Here is a 20,474-nt window from a genome sequence, read left to right as displayed (position 1 = left end):
GACCCAGGCTGCAGAGCACCAATAACCATACACAGAGGCCAGAATCTATCTAATATCTTTATTAAGGGAATATATAAAGTCAATAAAAGCAAGTGTAAGAAATAGTTCAGAAGTAGACCTTTCAGGGAAGGTCAAAATTAGTCCAAAGAAACAATGTCCAGTATGAAATATTAAGGTCCAAAGTTGTAATCCAATAACCGAAACACTCACTTTGCCAAGCAAAGTGAGGGGAGATGACAAGGTCCTTTAGTCCATGAAACTTGAGCAAGGCTAGGAAGTAACTTGATTCTTGGAACACAAGGCTTGAAACAAGGCAACAAGAAACGAGGAGCAAGAACAAGATCCGTGGTAATTACTTGGCAAGGTCCGGGAAGCAAGGCAAGATCCGGGGAGTAAACAAGGCTGGGAGCGGAGGCTTGGAAACAGGAACGAGGCTTGGGAACAGGAACGAGGCTTGGAAGCGGGAGTAGCGCTGTCCACACACACTACTCCAGTAGCTGACGAATTGACTCCTAAAGGGCAAGGAACCTAAATAGGTTCTCGTTTTCCCACCAAAGAACACTTCTCTGGGGAATCAGAAACGAAAGTCAATCTCTGTGCCCAGATGTATGACTCCCTAAAATTTCTCATGGAAGCAGGCTTAATCATCTGAATGCTTTGCTGCGATTCTCAGGCTTCTGCGATTAGCCTGCTGAACTCCTTTTTGTTGCTGATAATAATTACGGCGAGAAAATGGGGGAGATTTTGACTCAGGGCTTGTTTGGCAGATTTCTGGAGGACAAATCTCCTGCAGGTGCAAGGGCTCCAATTCTGGCTGGGAAAGTTCCCTTTCTGGCTGAAATGGTGGAAAACCCAAGTTTTCCTCTTCATCCGTCACAACAGCACTAGGAACGGGACTACATGGCCCATGAGTCATCACAGAAAACAGGATTTGCCAGACTTTGATGATGGGAATACTTTGTTGGGAGGTGTTAGCTGGCCCTGATTGTTTCCTGTGTGGAATTCCCCTGTTTATTTACTGTCCTGTTTTTAGAGATTATATTGTTCTGCATTATTCTATCCTAGTAATTATTTCATATTAAAGAAGAATCTCACTTATCCAACATTCGCTTATACAATGTTCTGGATTATCCAATGCAGTCTGCCTTTTCATAATCAATGTTTTTGTAGTCAGTGTTTTAAATTCATTGTGATATTTTAGTGGTAAATTTGTAAATACAGTACAGTAGAGTCTCACTTATCCAACATAAACGGGCTGGCAGAATATTGGATAAGCGAATATGTTGGATAATAAGGAGGCATTAAGGATAAGCCTATTAAACATCAAATTAAGTTATGATTTTACAAATGAAGCACCAAAACATCATGTTAGACAACAAATTTGTCAGAAAAAGTAGTTCAGTACACAGTAATGCTATATAGTAATTACTGTATTTATGAATTTAGCACCAAAATATCACGATATATTGAAAGCATTGACTACAAAAATGCGTTGGATAATCCAGAACGTTGGATAAGCGAGTGTTGGATAAGTGAGACTCTACTGTAAATACTACATAGCATTACTGCGCATGGAACTACTTTTTCTGTCAAATTTGTTGTATAATATGATGTTTTGGTGCTTAATTTGTATAACGATTACCTAATCTGATGTTTAATTGGCTTTTCCTGAATCCCTTCTTATTATCCAACATATTCACTTATCCTGCCGGCCTGTTTACGTTGGATAAGTGAGACTCTACTGTATATTTCTAATCTTATATTATCTGCTCAGAACTGGATTATATGAGGCCCCTTCTTCACAGCTGTATAAAATTCACACTGAAGTGGATTATATGGCAGTGTGGAGTCAAGATAATCCAGTGAAAAGCAGATAATATAAGATTAGAAATGGGTTATATAGCTGTGTGGAAGGGCCTTGAGTCTACACTGCCATATAATCCAGTGCAAATTAGATAATCTGTGGAAGAAGCCTAAGTGAGGCCTAAATCTGCCTGTCCCCTAACTGAAACCTGGCTGTCCCTTGGTTGCTAGGCAACCAAGTGGGCAGAGATTAGCCCTCTAAACTGGCAGCAATTGGATAAAAAAAAATATTGCTCTCCCTCTAATTAGGACTTTATTTTTCTTTTCTTTTTGTTGTATCAACCTTGAGGCGTGGATGATGGGTTGTGTTGTCAAATTTTGAGGTTGGGGGGGCCTGTACTTTTGTTGTTTTGTGAATTGCCGTGATGCCATCACTCTTTTATATATATACTAGCTGTGCCCGGCCACGCGTTGCTGTGGCGAAGTCTGGTGGTCTGGGAAATAAAGTATTGAGGAATTGGTGGTAGTGAAGGTCAAGGGTCAAGGTTTTCCCCTGACGTTAAGTCCAGTCATGTCTGACTCGGGGTTGGTGCTCATCTCCATTTCTAAGCCGAAGAGCCGGCGTTGTCCGTAGACTCCTCCAAGGTCATGTGGGATGACTGCATGGAGAGGTGTTACCTTCCCGCCGGAGCAGTACCTATTGATGCACTCACATTTGCATATTTTTGAACTTCTGGGTTGGCAGAAGCTGGGGCTAACAGTGGGGGCTCTCTCAGCTCCCCCAATTCAAACCTGTGGCCTTTTGGTCCAGAAGTTCAGCAGCTCAGCACTTTAACACGCTGCGCCATCAGGGGATATTATTTCCTAAAGGTTGTGAATATACAATATTTCTGATTGGGTTTTTTTTGTCTGTTGGAGGCAAGTATGAATGCTGCAATTAGGAAAAATGATTAGGATGTAATGGCCTTGCAGCTTTAAAGCCTGGCTGTTTCCTCCCTGAGTGAATTTTTTGTTGGGAGATGTTAGCTGGCCCTGATTGTTTCCTGTGTGGAATTCCCCTGTTTATTTACTGTCCTGGTTTTAGAGATTATATTGTTCTGCATTATTCTATCCCAGTAATTATTTCATATTAAAGAAGAATCTCACTTATCCAACATTCGCTTATACAATGTTCTGGATTATCCAACGCAGTCTGCCTTTTCATAATCAATGTTTTTGTAGTCAGTGTTTTAAATTCATTGTGATATTTTAGTGGTAAATTTGTAAATACAGTACAGTAGAGTCTCACTTATCCAACATAAATGGGCCAGCAGAATATTGGATAAGCGAATATGTTGGATTATAAGGAGGCATTAAGGAAAAGCCTATTAAACATCAAATTAGGTTATGATTTTACAAATGAAGCACAAAAATATCATGTTAAACAACAAATTTGGCAGAAAAAGTAGTTCAATACACAGTAATGCTATGTAGAAATTACTGTATTTATGAATTTAGCACCAAAATATCACGATATATTGAAAACATTGACTACAAAAATGCATTGGATAATCCAGAACATTGGATAAGCGAGTGTTGGATAAGTGAGACTCTATTGTAATTACTACATAGCATTACTGCACATGGAACTACTTTTTCTGTCAAATTTGTTGTATAATATGATGTTTTGGTGCTTAATTTGTATAACGATTACCTAATTTGATGTTTAATAGGCTTTTCCTTAATCCCTTCTTATTATCCAACATATTCACTTATCCTGCCGGCCTGTTTATGTTGGATAAGTGAGACTCTACTGTATATTTCTAATCTTATATTATCTGCTTAGAACTGGATTATATGAGGCCCCTTCTTCACAGCTGTATAAAATGCACACTGAAGTGGATTATATGGTAGTGTGGAGTCAAGATAATCCAGTTCAAAGCAGATAATATAAGATTATAAATGGGTTATAGAGCTGTGTAGAAGGGCCTTGAGTCTACACTGCCATATAATCCAGTTAAAATCAGATAATCTGTGGAAGAAGCCTAAGTGAGGCCTAAATCTGCCTGTCCCCTAACTGAAGCCTGGCTGTCCCTTGGCTGGTTGCTAGGCAACCAAGTGGGCAGAGATTAGCCCTCTAAACTGGCAGCAATTGGATAAAAAAAATTATTGCTCTCCCTCTAATTAGGACTTTATTTTTCTTTTCTTTTTGTTGTATCAACCTTGAGGCGTGGATGATGGGTTGTGTTGTCAAATTTTGAGGTTGGGGGGCCTGTAGTTTTGTTGCTTTGTCCACTGCCCTGATGCCATCACTCTTTTATATATATAGATACTAGCTGTGCCCGGCCACGCGTTGCTGTGGCGAAGTCTGGTGGTCTGGGAAATAAAGTATTGAGGAATTGGTGGTAGTTAAGGTAAAGGGTAAACGTTTTCCCCCGACGTTAAGTCCAGTCATGTCTGACTCTGGGGGTTGGTGCTCATCTCCATTTCTAAGCCGAAGAGCCGGTGTTGTCCGTAGACTCCTCCAAGGTCATGTGGCATGACTGCATGGAGCGGCGTTACCTTCCCGCCGGAGCAGTACCTATTGATGCACTCATATTTGCATGTTTTCAAACTTCTGGGTTGGCAGAAGCTGGGGCTAACAGTGGGGGCTCTCTCCGCTCCCCCAATTCAAACCTGTGGCCTTTCGGTCCAGAAATTCAGCAGCTCAGTGCTTTAACACGCTGCGCCATCAGGGGATATTATTTCCTAAAGGTTGTGAATATACAATATTTCTGATTGGTTTTTTTTTTTGTTGGAGCCAAGTATGAATGCTGCAATTAGGAAAAATCATTAGGATGTAATGGCCTTGCAGCTTTAAAGCCTGGCTGTTTCCTCCCTGAGTGATTTTTTTGTTGGGAGGTGTTAGCTGGCCCTGATTGTTTCCTGTCTGGAATTCCCTTGTTTTCAGAGTGGTGTTGTTTGCAATATTTTATGTGCTTCTACTGTCTGTGGCCCTGAGAAAACAGAGGATTTGCCAGACTTTGATGATGGGAATACTTTGTTGGGAGGTGTTAGCTGGCCCTGATTGTTTCCTGTGTGGAATTCCCCTGTTTCTTTACTGTCCTGGTTTTAGAGATTATATTGTTCTGCATTATTCTATCCCAGTAATTATTTCATATTAAAGAAGAATCTCACTTATCCAACATTAGCTTATACAATGTTCTGGATTATCCAACGCAGTCTGCCTTTTCATAATCAATGTTTTTGTAGTCAGTGTTTTAAATTCATTGTGATATTTTAGTGGTAAATTTGTAAATACAGTACAGTAGAGTCTCACTTATCCAACATAAACGGGCCGGCAGAACGTTGGATAAGCGAATATGTTGGATAATGAGGAATTAAGGATAACCCTATTAAACATCAAATTAAGTTATGATTTTACAAATTAAGCACCAAAACATCATGTTAGACAACAAATTTGTCAGAAAAAGTAGTTCAGTACACAGTAATGCTATGTAGTAATTACTGTATTTATGAATTTAGCACCAAAATATCACGATATATCGAAAGCATTGACTACAAAAATGCGTTGGATAATCCAGAACGTTGGATAAGCGAGTGTTGGATAAGTGAGACTCTACTGTAAATACTACATAGCATTACTGCGCATGGAACTACTTTTTCTGTCAAATTTGTTGTATAATATGATGTTTTGGTGCTTAATTTGTATAACGATTACCTAATTTGATGTTTAATTGGCTTTTCCTGAATCCCTTCTTATTATCCAACATATTCACTTATCCTGCCGGCCTGTTTACGTTGGATAAGTGAGACTCTACTGTATATTGATAATCTTAAATTATCTGCTTAGAACTGGATTATATGAGGCTCCTTCTTCACAGCTGTATAAAATGCACACGGAAGTGGATTATATGGCAGTGTGGAGTCAAGATAATCCAGTGCAAAGCAGATAATATAAGATTATAAATGGGTTATATAGCTGTGTGGAAGGGCCTTGAGTCTACACTGCCATATAATCCAGTGCAAATCTGATAATCTGTGGAAGAAGCCTAAGTGAGGCCTAAATCAGCCTGTCCCCTAACTGAAACCTGGCTGTCCCTTGGTTGCTAGGCAACCAAGTGGGCAGAGATTAGCCCTCTAAACTGGCAGCAATTGGATAAAAAAAATTATTGCTCTCCCTCTAATTAGGACTTTATTTTTCTTTTCTTTTTGTTGTATCAACCTTGAGGCGTGGATGATGGGTTGTGTTGTCAAATTTTGAGGTTGGGGGGCCTGTACTTTTGTTGTTTTGTGAATTGCCGTGATGCCATCACTCTTTTATATATATAGATAGATATGTAAAAATAAAGGAAAAAACTATTCAGACAAGACTAGACGTGGACAACGAATATGAGGAAGACAGGGATGAACTGGCCAAGGGGTACACGTGAACAATGCATGGATATAGATAGGGAACCAATCAGATAATGCATGCACACTGTATGGAACCAACGTTGGGCACGGCAATCTTTCAAAGCCCACCCAGGTGGGTTGATTGTCCGTCTTCTCACTGATCAGTCAGAATAAAGCAGTCATGTTGTACCTGATGACAGACTCTGAGTTTCTTTCAGCAATTTGGTGACCACAACCCTGAACCCATCCTCTGCTTCACTTGAATATTGGCTTCTTTTTCTCACCAGGCTTAACCCACAGCTGCTTGGATCTCACTATTCAATGCTGCTCTAAATTGCTCAATAACACTCCGATCACTTACAGAAGTTCACAGTCATAAACAGTCCTTTTTCAGTCCACAAATCTGCTTCAGAGAAGAATGCAGTCCCTGATTCTTCACCCTCTTTTCTCCGCAGCAAACAGGCCTCACAACAGCCAGGCCTCTCTGAGTACACTGCTCACTTCACCAGCAGCACTGAAAAACTGTCCCATCAGGTTCTGCAGCAGCAGAACAGAAACAGTATCAAATCAATCCCCAGGTCTTTGCAGGCTCAGCCAATCGGCTTCATGCACATCATTTTCCAGTTAACACACACAGCACAGTGCCTTTGCAAACCATGACAAAGGTGACTTGGAATCCCCATACCACCAAGAACTTGACACAATTCATTATGATCCACACAGTCAAAGGCTTTGGAATAGTCAATAAAACAGAAATAGATGCCCAGTGACAAGGTAACAATCCTTTGCAGGATCCTTAGCCTATTCGAAGCTAACTAAACTGTTCCTCATTGAGGACTAGGGACTTGGGTAGTGTGGGGTTGAATTCCAACAAAAAGAGGGTCCTTTTTTTGGAGCAGGTATATGGAGCCTCCAAGTTTCAATGGAGGGGCACCTTCAGGTCATAATGCTGGATCCACGTTCATCTTTTCTGAGGCAGACAGTTGTGAAATGACATGACCAGACTAGACTAGGGGGGAAAGGTTGACTATTCACCCCGAACCAAGACATCTCCCCTACTACGCCAAGCGCTTCCTGCGCCTTTAAGGAACACCCCGGGCTCAAGGGCAGCTGCTCCAGCATGACTCAGCATTTCTCTCGGAGGACATTTATTGGCCCGCTGCAGATCTGCCAGAGAGAAGTGAGCTCGTCTTGATTTCTGCAGCTTTGCACCGAGGATTCGGATTTCGACAGTGAGTAAAGTGCAGCGGAGGCGCTTCTGGGCCTGGGAGGGATTGGGTTGGGGAGAAAGCCCGCTGGGTTTGGTGGGGCTAAAGAGGCTTTAGCATTGCATTCTTTTGCTAACCAAAGCTCCTTTGTTCTCTTCGCAGTGCCTGGCAAATACACACTCACCTACTTCCCCATCCGCGGTGAGTGAGTGCATCAGACACACACACCTCTAAGAAAGCAAGGGCTTTGCAAGCTACGCAGTTAAACCGCGCTCATCCCACTTTAGCACGGCCATGGCTGCATCCCAAGGGATCCTGGGAGGTGTAGTTTGCTACAGGAGGCTCATCGAGATGGGCGCTGCGTGCCTTCAAGTAGTTCCCATTTAGGATGACCCCTCCCCTCCCCCCCCCCCCCCCCCAGGACAACTAAACCTGGATGTATTTATTAGTTGTGGCATTGAATGTGTGACCTTTATATGTATGTTAACTGTCCAGAATCCCTCTGGGGAGAGAGGGCGGTCTAGAAATAAGGTATTATTTCCAAATAACAATAAAAACAAAGACCTGTAACTCTCGTCACTCCTGCAACTAATACTACCACATTTCTTCCGTTCTAAGATGGCATCCATTGCAAGATGCACACTAATTGCAGTACCGCCAACAGAAATAATGATTCTAAGATGCATCTCATTTTTAGAGATATTTATATGAGAGGACCGAAAAGGTTGGGGGTTCGAATATGGGGAGTGGGGTGAGCTCCCACTGTTAGGCCCAGCTTCTGCCAACCTAGCAGTTCGAAATCATGCAAATGTGAGTTGATCAATAGATACTGCTCCAGCGAGAAGGTTATTTATTTCGTGTCAAAAACATTGCATAAAAAATAAGTTTAAAAGTGATAAAATAAAGGAAATCACAAGCAGCTAAATAGTTTTAGACCAAAAGTGGGCAACAGCGACCGCATTGTCCATGGCTTTTAAAAACTCCTCCTCCATGCATGAGGCAGGGCATTGTGGGCAAGCATACAGATGTGGAGTTGTTTGTTCTGCTCCTGTCACACAAGGTGGAGGGTTCCTCCAGGTAGTGCCACCTTGCCAAGTTGTCTTTAGATCTGCCCACTCTGCTTCTGAGTCTGTTCAGGGACTCCCAAGTTGCCCATTCTTGGTTTGCCCCTGGAGGAAGACCCTTGTGGGGGGCCATCCAGTTGGAATTGCCTGGTTTAGCTGCCCAGAGGGACACCCTTGCTGCTGCTGGAGGAACATCAAGAGGAGTGGTGGTTCTCATGAAGCCCTTCCTTGACTTGAGTCTGGTGGGAGGAGGCTGATAGCCATGCAGTGGGTGGCTTTCACAATGTTCGACCTTATTTCTCTCGCAGTTAGCAGCAACTTCCCGTCGCACATCAGGGGAGCAATGCCAGCTAACTTGTAGAGTTTATCAACAGGTGTAGGTTTAAGGCATCCTGTGATTATTCTGCATGTTTCGTTCAGTGCTATGTCCACTGCTTCGCATGGGCAGAGGACAGATGTACTCAGCAGTTGAGAAAGACAAGGCCAGGGCTAATGTTCTTATTACTTGTGGGTCTGGACCCCATGAGCTGCCAGTCAGTTTCCGCAGGTGTTCATGCAGTGTTTCCTATACGTTAGTGTTTGATCTAAGGCGACACCAAGGTTTTTAGGATGGAAGCAGTTTTCGAGTTCTTGGCCTTCCCAAGTAACTTTCAGTTTCCTGTTGGCTTCACGGTTACATAGGTGGAAAGCACACAGTTGTGCATTGGCAGGGTTAGGCTTCAGGTGGTTCTCTTTGTAGTAGCTGGAGAGATCTTTCAATGCATTAGTGAGTTGGCTTTCAACTGTTTCAAAATCTTTCGCTTGTGTTGTTAGGCCCAGGTCATCAGCATATATAAAGCTCTTTGTGAGTGATGGTTGTGACTGATCATTCGTGAAGATGTTAAATAAGGTCGGTGCAAGAAAGCTGTCTTGGGGAAAACCATTCTTTTGCCTCCTCCATCTACTTTTCCGGCCCTGAAACTCCACATAGAAGCTGCGGTTTTCCAAGGGGGTATGGACAGTTTTTGTAAAGTCAAAGTCCTGGGTGATATGGTAGACTTTATGCAGCATTTTTCTATGTTGCACCATGTCTTAGACTGCCGTAAGGTCCACAAAACTGTTCCCGTAATGCAGCCTTTCTCATAGCCTTCCTCGATATGCTCAGTCAGATGAAGAATTTGACCTGTACAGTTTTTCCCTGGTCTGAAACCTGCTTGTTGTGCAATAAGCTTGTGCAATAACAGGTCCTAGTCGATTTAATACCATCCTCTCATAGACTTTATATAGATGACATAAGAGGAAGATTGATCGGTAGTTCCTGGCATTGGAGGCATCTTTACCAGGTTTTAAAATGGCAATGATCTTAGTTTTCCTCCATGCTCTGGGAATCTGTTTGTGCATTAATTGTAGAATTTCAAGAGCCAGTTTTCAGCTTTGGGGCCCAAGTGTTTGATTTGCTCCATCATCAGGTCATCTAGGCCAGGTGCTTTACCAGTCTTACATTGCTTGATGGCTTCTCTGAGTTCTTTCAGGTTTAGAGACAACTGGTGGGTTTCAAATTCTGGCACCCTGTTGATTTTCATCTTTACTCAGCTGCGGTTGGTTTTCCCATTCTGAATTAGCTGGTGAGCTATCTGGTCTAGTGTCACATTTGCATGTCCATGGTTGACCAGAGGATCACTACCCAGGCATCTCAGCAATTGCCAGGCTTTTCGGCTACTCTTGGACATGTCAAGGTTCTCAAGCAGCTCTATCCAACGGTCTTTCTTAGCATTAGCTAAGGCTGTAGATAGTTTTTGGCCTGCTGCTATAGTCTCATCGCTGTATGGATTCTCTTGAAATAGTCTGAGATATTCCTGTAGCTGATTTAACAATTCTTCCTTTAGGCCTGGTAGATAGAGGCTGTCGCACAAGCTAGGGATTGAGAGCCTTGAGGATCTTTTCACAGCTTCTACAAACAGGTCATAATTTTCTATAGAAGGTTCTATATCAGAAATAGCAGCTTCCAAGGTCTCTGTAAACTTTGTCCAGTTAGCGTTATTGAAGTTATATCTTCTGCGGAATGGGACACTTTTTACCAGAGGTACAATCCCTTGGCATACTTTGGAACATTTTGGAACTACAAATAAACCTTTGAATATCGTAAACTGAAAATGGAGCCAAGGTTTTTTGTTTTTCCCTTCCAACCTAACCCAGATTTTAATAGAGTTTAATGTGTTGTCAAAGGCTTTCATGGCCGGAATCACTGGCTTGCTGAGAGTTTTCCAGGCTGTATGGTTGTGTTCCAGAAGCATTCTCTCCTGCCGTTTCACCCACATCTATGGCAGACATCATCAGAAGTTGTGAGGTCTGTTGGAAACTAGGCAAGTGGGATTTATATATCTTGGAATAACATCCAGGGTGGGAGAAAGAACTCTTGTCTGCTTGAGGCAACTGTGAATGTTGCAGTTAACCATCTTGATTAGCACCGAAAAGCCTTACAGCTTCAAAGCCTGGCTGATTCTTGCCTGGGGGAATCTTTTGTTGGGAGGTATTAGCTGGCCCTAATTATTTCATACCTGGAATTCCCGTTTTCTGAGTGTTCTTTATTTACTGTCCTGATTTTAGAATTTTTCAATACTGGTAGCCAGATTTTGTTCCTTTTCATGGTTTCCTCCTTTCTGTTAAAATTGGCCACATGCTTGTGGATTTCAATGGCTTCTCTCTGTAGTCTAACATGGTGATTGTTAGAATGGTCCAGCATTTCTGTGATTGTTAGAGTGCTCCAGCAGTCCCTCAGGCAGGAATCAGCCAGGCTTTGAAGCTGCAAGGCTTTTCAATGCTAATCAGGATAATCATTTGCAACATTCACACTTGCCTCCAGCAGGCAAAAGTTCGTTCTAGCACCCTGGACTTTCCAGAGATATATAAACCTCACATTGCCTAGTTTCCAACAGACCTCAACAACCTCTGAGGATTCCTGTCAGAGATGTGGGCGAAATATCAAGAGAGAATGTTTCTGGAACATGGCCATACAGCCTGGAAAACTCACAACAAACCATTAATTGCGTTTTTTTCTTTTCCTTTTCTTACTTTAGATCCATGCATGTGACCACCGCAGATCAAGTTAGGTGCTTTGCAATGATGGCATGCATGCACAATCTTTTTTGGTTTTTCTTACGCCCTTTTCTGCAGACCATTCTATTTTGCCATGCCTACAGATGTAGGAAAGTAGCTCAGGTAGTTTAACTCACAACCTCTGAGAATGCCTGCCAAAGATGTGGGCAAAACATTAGATGAGAATGCTTCTGGAACATGGCCATACAGCCCGGAAAACTCACAATAATCTAGTTTAGGTTGGCTCAATGCTGCCATATAATCCAGTTCAAAGCAGATAATCTGGATTTTATATGGGAGTGTAGGCAGCGCCTTACATTGAATGCATTGTCTTGCCCCTTACTTTGTAATTTATTCATGATGCTTTGGGATTTCTTCCTCGCAGGACGTGGGGAAACCACTCGGATGCTGCTGGCTGATCAAAAACAGGAGTGGTCAGAAGATGTAGTGACTCGAGAGATATGGCAGAAGGGAGACCTCAAGAAATCGTGTGTGAGTTGTGCTATTTGGGGAGTTTGGAGCAGGCATTCTGTGGACCAACCAAGTGTTTTGGTCTTCAGCTCCATTGGATAAGGAGATTAGGGCTTTTGGGAGTTGGAGTCCCAAACACCTGGAGGGCCAGAGGTTTAGAGAGTTGTGGGTCCTTCTGGAATAGAGACTTTCCAGACTAACCCTTCATCTCTCCCTTCAAACATGCTAAACGTTGCATAAGTACTGAAATGTTTAGTCACTAAACCTTTGGTCACGCCACTTGCTCGCTCTTCTCCTTCACCAGGTCTTTGGCCAAGTGCCTAGATTTCAAGATGGAGATTTTGTACTGGTCCAGTCAAATGCTATCCTGCGTCACTTGGCAAGGAACCATGGTATGGAAAGGTTCAGGAGAAATAATTGTGGAAACAGTTGCATGGGTGGTACAAATTGATGTGAAAGTTGTATCTGCAAATGAGGGGAAATGTATAAAGGCAGTCCTCAATTTACAAATATCCAATTTACAAATAACTTCTAGTTAAGACCGTGGGTGAGACAACAGGAGGCGAGAGAAATCTACCCCTCGGAAGGGAAGAGTTATCATGGAGAAAAGCTGTTTCCATGGAAGCATTGTCACCAATCCTTGTTTATTTATGTATCTACAGTAGAGTCTCGCTTATCCAACGTTCTGGATTATCCAAGGCATTTTTGTAGTCAATGTTTTCAATACATCATGATATTTTGGTGCTAAATTCGTAAATACAGTAATTACTACATAGCATTACTGCGTATTGAACTACTTTTTCTGTCAAATTTGTTGTATAACATGATGTTTTGGTGCTTAATTTGTAAAATAATAACCTAATTTGATGTTTAATAGACTCTTCCTTAATGCCTCCTTATTATCCAACATACTCGCTTATCCAACATTCTGCTGGCCCGTTTATGTTGGATAAGTGATACTCTACTGCATTTATTTTATTTATACCTTGCCTTTCTCACCCCAAAGGGGACTCAAAGCTTCCATAACAAGCCAATTTTTTGAAAATCCCATTGTCACACGGACAGAAAGGGATGTGAAATCTGAACAGGCACAGACAGCAAAACACACTATAGGGGTGTGAACTCTTCCCTATGTTATCCATATAGATACCGTAGATAGATAGATAGATAGATAGATAGATAGATAGATAGATAGATAGATAGATGGATAGGGCTGGGGGTATACTTAGAAAATGTACCTGTTCTGACTTACATACAAATTCAGCTTAAGAGCAAACCAACAGAGCTTATCTTGTTTGTAACGTGGGGACTGCCTGTACATATGCTTTGGCTGTGTACACAAAACTTTGTTTCTTGGATGTGTTGTTAAGTGTATTTTGTGGAGTATAACATGAACACAAAAAAAAACTTTTGCAGGTTCAGTTTTGGTTTGGGGAGGGCTGGGGGGTGGGAGCACTAGTTAAATATTTTTGTTTTCCAAGTTCCAAGTGAAAACTGTCACAGCGAATTGTTGGGATTCTTTGATCAGCAACAAGGCAATTCTCTTCTTCAGCAGAAGCAGCCCCCCTCCAGGAGCTCCTGGTGGTGCAATGGGTTAAACCCTTGTGCTGGTAGGACTGCTGACACGAAGGCTGGGTTGCTGACCTGAAGGTTTGAATCAGGGGAGAGTACAGATGAGCTCCCTCTGTCAGCTTCAGCCCCAGCTCCCCATGCAGGGACATGAAAGAAGCCTACAAGGATGGTAAAAACATCAACCATCTGGGCGTCCCCTCGACAACATCCCTGCAGACGGCCAATTCTTTCACACCGGAAGCAACTTGCAGTTTCTCAAGTCGCTTCTGACATGGAAAAAAAGCCCTTTGGTTAAGGAGCAGATATTCACAACTTGAATCTTTCCTAGAAAACTTCATGCCACAGTATTTACATATATCTAGCAGATGTTCTTGACTCTTCTCTACCCCTTCTTTCCAACACTCCCAGTCAGTTCATACCTTCTCCACAGTATTACCTTCTCTCTGGTTTTCTTTATTAATTCTTCAAACTTAGAATCTCCATCTCCAACAGCTCAACACTCCCAACAACTCCTCCAACAGAGAAGCTTGTGCTTTTTTAAAATTATTCTTTCAGCTGCCCCATCCTGGCTGTAAATTACTCAATATTAGCCAGGTGATTAAATCATTAATGCTTGCTGCTAGGGTGGTCCTGATCCTTATAATTACTTATTGTCACTTTAGAAATAGTGGAATGTTACAAAACTCTGACAATAATGGTACTAGTTGTTCTTGCAACCATAATCGTTGACAAAAGTAAAAGCAAGAGATAAAAGCCAAGCAAAAGCACAAAGAATACTTATGAAATTACATTGAACAGCAGACCACAATGAACAAAATGGATATAAACATAATTACATGAAATATTAAAGCCAAATAGACCGTTGTGGTCAAGTTTGCCTGGAGGGTATAAACCTGGGGATTCTGTAATGCAGGGATTATGAACTAGAATATGGTAGGCTAGATGACCCCTCACTGGGGCCACTGTGGGCCAAATGAGGTCCGGGGTTCACACACCCGGATGTTACTAAAGCCTGGGGAGTTGTCTTTGCTTACTCCATATTCTTTTGAAAGTACAGACACAAACCCTATCCCCTGGTGCTAAAGGAAGGTGCAGTGCTGCAGCTCGCACCTAGGTTGAGGAGTTTGAATTGCTTTGAATGAGTTTTTCTTGGCTGGGGAGAGCCCACATGAAGCAAATTGCATAGCTGAAGGCACTTTGCCTGCCCTTGTGCCTTCCTTCTTTGGGAAAGATGCAGGACACGCAAAGCTCTTCTGCTGCTATCCGCCTGTCATTGGTTGGAGGGAATAGTAAGGTTCCAGTCCCTTTCCCTTCTCACCTTATTAAAATAGGAAGGACAGTGTGGTTGGGGATACACTGGTGTGATATGGGAGCATTTTGGAAGGGAGTGGGCTTCAGCCAATGCATTGGTCAGCAGCATAGAGGATCTCTGGGCTAGATTAGATCCAAGAGGCAGCCTATTTCCGCATTGTTTTTAAAAGCTCAGTGGTTAGCTGTGAGAATTCTGTGGTTGGGGAGAAAGGAAGAAGTGCATGTCTGAATGCCTGATTGTGCTTATATAAGATTTTGAGAGAACGTGAAGACACAGATTTTCCCATTTTTCCTGTCAGGACTATATGGTCAAGATGCGCGAGAAGCAACACTGCTGGACATGGTGAATGACGGAGTGGAAGACTTACGAGTTAAATATTCCCGCCTCATCTATCAGAACTATGTGAGTTGCAAGATGGGAGAGCTTGGTTTTGTTTCCATTCTGAGAATCCCAAGCTGTTGGTCTCTTGGACTCTGTGACAAGGGCTAGAAATGAATTAGAGCATGAGGGGTGTGACATCAAGGAAAGCAGTGTTCATTTTCAGGCAAAACCAAAGCCTGAAAAGGCAGAAACAATTTTCCTATTAGTTTGATGCACAATTCAGTCAAATTCTCAATATTGAAATGTTTTCAACACAAGTGCTCTAGTAAAAAAAGGAATGTGAACACTAAGGAAGACTCAAACCCAGTTTCCTCAATTGTCTGACTCATGCCTCCTTCTTTGCTTGAGCAGGAAATTTGGGAATGTCTCCTGTAGGAAAGGAGAAGCCTACAGATTTCAGTTCCTTGCTTCTGTTGCAAGGACTTCTTTGACCAAGGTCAGGGCTCGCCTCTGGCAGACATCAAACCCAAAGGATAGCTATTCCACCTCTTTGATTGCAATATTATAGTTTCAAGCTAAACTGCATCAGCTCACCTACAGAGATGTAAATCTTCACTTATTTTATTTTATTATTTATTATTATTTATTTAGGATATTTCTAACCCGTCTTTCTCCGCAATGCAGACCCAAGGTAGCTTACAAACAGAATACAAACATTAAAATCCTTCAATAAGGAGAACAAAATAGAAAAAACCATGATAAAACAGCAATCAATAAAATCCCACATTTCAATTAATTATCTGAGTTAGTTCCTGAGTTCCCGTATGAGAGAATGATAATTTACAAAAGTCCCCCCCCCCCGCTTCCTGAAATAAAAAGCATTTTTGCACATTCTATTTTTTTTCTTTTGTAATTTGAGACTTTTTAATAAGTTTTGAAAAAAGATTTATATGAAGCAAATGCGTATTATAGTTTTAAAAATCCCTTTGCAAATCCAAAGCAAGAACTGGTCTTTTTAGTCTTTCACGGGGTGACAGATTTTTCTGATGGTATGTTTCTGCCTTTCTTGTGTACCACGTGTATGTTTGGCAGTAGTCCTTATATCCCTCCTCACTCATACTCATCCCCTGCATCTCCATGAAGGTGACCAGGTGATAGGGTTCTTTGGCTGGAAGGAAAGAAACTTTGTTCAAAGGGCCTTCTCACCAAACTGTTCTCTCCTGATAGGAGGCAGGTAAAGCTGAGTACATTGAGGCCCTGCCAGCCCAGCTCCGTCCTTTTGAGAACCTTCTGGCTCAGAATGATGGAGGGAAAGGCTTCATTGTAGGCAAAAAGGTAAGTCAGTCGTTTAATGGAAGCAGAATCAGGATTACCGTAATTTGCTTACTTGACACATAAGGCATTGATTCCATTGCTCTGTTTTTGTCGTATTATATACTTTGTTATAGCTTCCTTTTAAACAAGTTAGAACAACGAGGAATAATTGAAATATAGCTGTAGCTCATTTAACAAAGTAGATATGTTCCTGGACACCCTTTTTAAACATAAACTTTGCTACATGAGGCAGAAATAATATGGAAATGATAGCCTTCTTCACTACAAAAGTGAACACCTTTTTCATTTTGCTGTTGTTGGGTGTCTTCAAGTTTTATCAGATTTATTATGAGTATATCACGGCAAGATTTATTTTGAGGCTGAAAGAGTGTGGCTTTCCCAGGGTCATTTAGGAGGGTTCTGTGGCCAGGAGTGGATTTGAACCCTGGCCACCCAGTGTCCTAGTCTAATGTTCAAGCTACTACACTGGCTCTGACATGTTTTAGCAACCTTTTTATTCAGAACTAAGGGCATGTACATACGAAATGAAACAACAAGGTCGGGTAAACTTCGCATGAGTAAACAAGAATGTTGGGTATTTTTTTAGTCATCACTTCAAGCCTTCTGCTAAAATGCATCCTGGGATGGATTTTTTTCTTTCACAACTTTTTACTTTTAAAATAATTGCCATTTTAATTGACAACTTATGCATATGTTGTCAAATGCTTTCATGGCCGGAATCACTGGGTTGCTGTGAGTTTTCCGGACTATATTGACATGTTCCAGAAGCATTCTCTCCCAGCTTTTCACCCACATCTATGGCAGTCATCCTCAGAGGTTATAGATAGTTGCTTTCTAATCATACTGAGGGTAATTGTCCAGTGAGGAATCCCAAAGGCAGCTGCTGTTTCCCTACCCTGGTGTAAGGAGGAACACACAGCTGCAATTGGATGGAATAGAGTACAACCCTGCTCTTTCTCCATTCAAATATTGTTTGTAGAGGCATGCTCAACATCCAAAGATTGTGTTTCTCCAGCTTCCTTTGTGATCCTCCTAATACCAATACTGCTTTAAAAATCTCTAACAAAACAGAGGACAAGGAGGAACGTGGGCAGACATAAAGAGATTTTATAAAGGGAAGTTTCTTTCCCAGATACTTTGTTAACAGAGGTTTGTATGTAATCTAAAACATGCTAACTTTAATAATTAAAATAAAACCTGTACCAATTTGAACAAAATAGTTAGAAACCCCAGAGGCTTTAATTAATACTCATGTTTTAATATGACAATAGAAGAAACCCAGCATCAACTCCAGTCAGGACTGCAAGTAAAGGGCATTTCACAACCGGGGTGACCCATGTCCTTCCATGATGTATTTTACAAAAGAGGTTGCCCCCAGCATACATCAGTCTTTGGGCAAGTATAGAGTAGGATAGTCAGTCCTTTGCACATTGAGGGGCCACGCTGTTTAGGGCTCTAAATTTCATCACTGGGATATTTAATGTAGACTAGTAGCTTATTTGCAGTTAATGCAGTTCTTTTAAATCCATAGTTTCTGTGAATTATTCTGGTAATGATTTAGCTGTTGAATTTTTCATTGTAGTGGAATCACATAGCGCATGGTTGTTTGGCAATAACCGACATGTAAACTGTGTCCAGATTTTCGAGCTAAGACAATAAGTGAAAGACTAGCCAAAGCTCTTTCAATTTATTGAGTTCTTTATTGAGTTCCAGTAAGAGATGGGTTCAGAAATAAGCACTTCCTTCTCCAAGGAAAAGTGCTATCCCATCCAGGCAGGCTACTTATTTAATACTATATACTTCATTTTCTACACCTTGTGTATTATGAAAATTAACCCTTTGCATCCAACAACCAGAATTCCATGACTTTTGGAAATTTTGCACCTTGAGTATGTGGTTTCTCATTTGTATAATTTACTTAGTTACAGGAAAAGGCAAACGTCTGTGCAAGGCACCACAATCAATAAACGGACAGCTTGTTCATTCACTTCAGATATCAATGCTTATTACCCCCTTTTCTATGCCTATCACCAGTCATAAACACAAAAATCTGTTTTTTAAAAAGTTTTCAATTAAATACTTTAAAATGCAAAACATACCTTTTAAAAATTATAAAATATTCCTCAAAAGCGAAAAAACCTATTCAGGATTTTGCATTTCATACGCAAATTGCCTGTTAATATCAATATTGCACTTGTTATATATGGTAGTCTTTATGTGTTAATTGTAATGTTTCTTGAAACTGAGCAGAGCTGCTTTAATAAATTCGAAATGGGAAATTGCATATGTACAAGGAAGCACACATTAAGGGACTTTTTACAGATGAAAACACTGAACTGACCCTGGTTTCTTTATTATTGTGTATTGTGCTATATTTAGTAGAACAAGGGATGACAGTAATGTTTTTTAAATATTTGCAACTCCTTCTGACATGAGCTGCCCTCTTTTTTCAGATCTCTTTTGTAGACTATAACCTCCTCGACATACTACAGTTGCATCTCGTCCTGGCACCGAATTGTCTGGATTCCTTCCCTTTGCTGGCTGCCTATGTGCAGAGGCTCAATGCTAGACCACATCTCAAGACTTACCTGGAATCTGAGGGCCGCAAACAGCGTCCCATCAATAACAACGGCAAGCAGTGAACCAATTCCTTCACAGTGAGGCAGCTTTTGTGATGTCCTGTGGAATTTTTGTAGTTTTTTTTCTCGTATGGTACAAATAAATGCTAGTGTCAGTAAGATATCTTTTTACCTTTTTGATGGGGTGGGCGGGAAGGAGTGTAAACCAGCAGAAGTGCTGGGAGTCTCTGAAAGGACCCAGTAAGCAGGATGGCAGCTCTCATTTAAGTGTGCAATAGCTTTCCACCAACAAAGGTACAACTTGGGAGGCAGTTGACATAATTGTAGAAGAAAAATTAACCAGGCCTCACACTTAAGCTGTAGAAGAATGTAATTCAGAGTGGAGCTATAGCACAAGGTATTGGGAAGGCTAAGCACCCCATGCTTATCTGTCAGCAATCCAAGTTGCGTTTATCCGTCAAAAACCAGGAATGAGCCAATCATCAAACGTTCAGCATCTTTTCCATGCGGACCCTAGCTGTATGCTCAACTAGAATTGTGTACTTTCCTACGAGCTGAATAACACTAAAAGGCAATATAAAAATAAGTAACCTGCTGTGGTTGATATCTTACATGGCATTTGGTGACTGATAGGTGTACCGTGGCTGGTCCCCACCCAGGTACACTATTCACAGAGTCTTCTTGGGGAACAACAGGTGGGAAATCCTTTTATACCTGCAGTAGGAAGCTCATTGATAAGCTTTGAGCTAATCGTCTTCTGGGCTAGTTAGTTCCACAGAGTTGTCTTGTTGAATACCGATAACAGAAAGCTAATCTGGAGTGTACTTCATAGCAAACAAAAGCACCAGGTTAACAAACAGATTAGCATGAGGGCTCAGGGGAAATCACATGGCATACACAAACAAAAGGTATAATGCCGCATTAGCAGTAGCACCCATAGGCATGAGGCCAACAGGACCATGTTTGCATCTCTGCAAGGTTCTTTTCCCAACTATTTGCAATGTGCTGATTAGTCAGAGAAGGATGGTGACTCCACTAGAGGGTTTAATCAAGCTTTTAAGAGTTTAACTAAACTGCTAGATCCATCTCAAGATAAGTTCAGCACCTTGTATAGTGCCTTTAAACAGTGCAAAATTTGGAATGCATTTACCACCCCGTTGACATTGGGAGCCAGCAGCCACTATCCCTGATGAGAAGACAAGTGGGTGAGGTGATCCCCTTGCCCACCGAAGACCAAATAACAAGGAGTCCTCAGTGGCGCAGTGGGCTAAACCTTTGTGCTGGCAGGACTGCTGACAAGGTTAGGTTGCTCACCTGAAGGTTGTCGGTTCAAATCCAACCTGGGGAGAGTGCTGATGAG

The 20,474-nt window shown here is 41.6% G+C and overlaps 1 protein-coding gene across 2 annotated transcripts; it reads left to right on the top strand.

Annotated features, from left to right (window-relative positions):
- Positions 1-7,270: 7,270 nt before the first annotated feature.
- On the top strand, positions 7,271-19,275 carry LOC100562923 (glutathione S-transferase P). 2 transcript variants are annotated; one of them, XM_062967106.1, is made up of 7 exons: positions 7,271-7,409; positions 7,548-7,586; positions 11,910-12,016; positions 12,300-12,387; positions 15,178-15,281; positions 16,428-16,535; positions 18,989-19,275. In XM_062967106.1, coding segments are annotated over exons 1-7 (636 nt in total). In that variant the 5' UTR covers positions 7,271-7,408; the 3' UTR covers positions 19,178-19,275. The 2 variants fall into 2 exon arrangements, with proteins under 2 accessions (XP_062823176.1, XP_062823181.1); XM_062967111.1 differs by lacking the exon at positions 7,548-7,586 and having other exon boundaries at positions 7,337-7,409.
- Positions 19,276-20,474: the final 1,199 nt, after the last annotated feature.

This window comes from Anolis carolinensis, chromosome 1 (assembly GCF_035594765.1).
Source record: "Anolis carolinensis isolate JA03-04 chromosome 1, rAnoCar3.1.pri, whole genome shotgun sequence".
Taxonomy (NCBI): Eukaryota; Metazoa; Chordata; class Lepidosauria; order Squamata; family Dactyloidae; genus Anolis; species Anolis carolinensis.
This window is presented reverse-complemented; position numbering and strand designations above follow the sequence as displayed.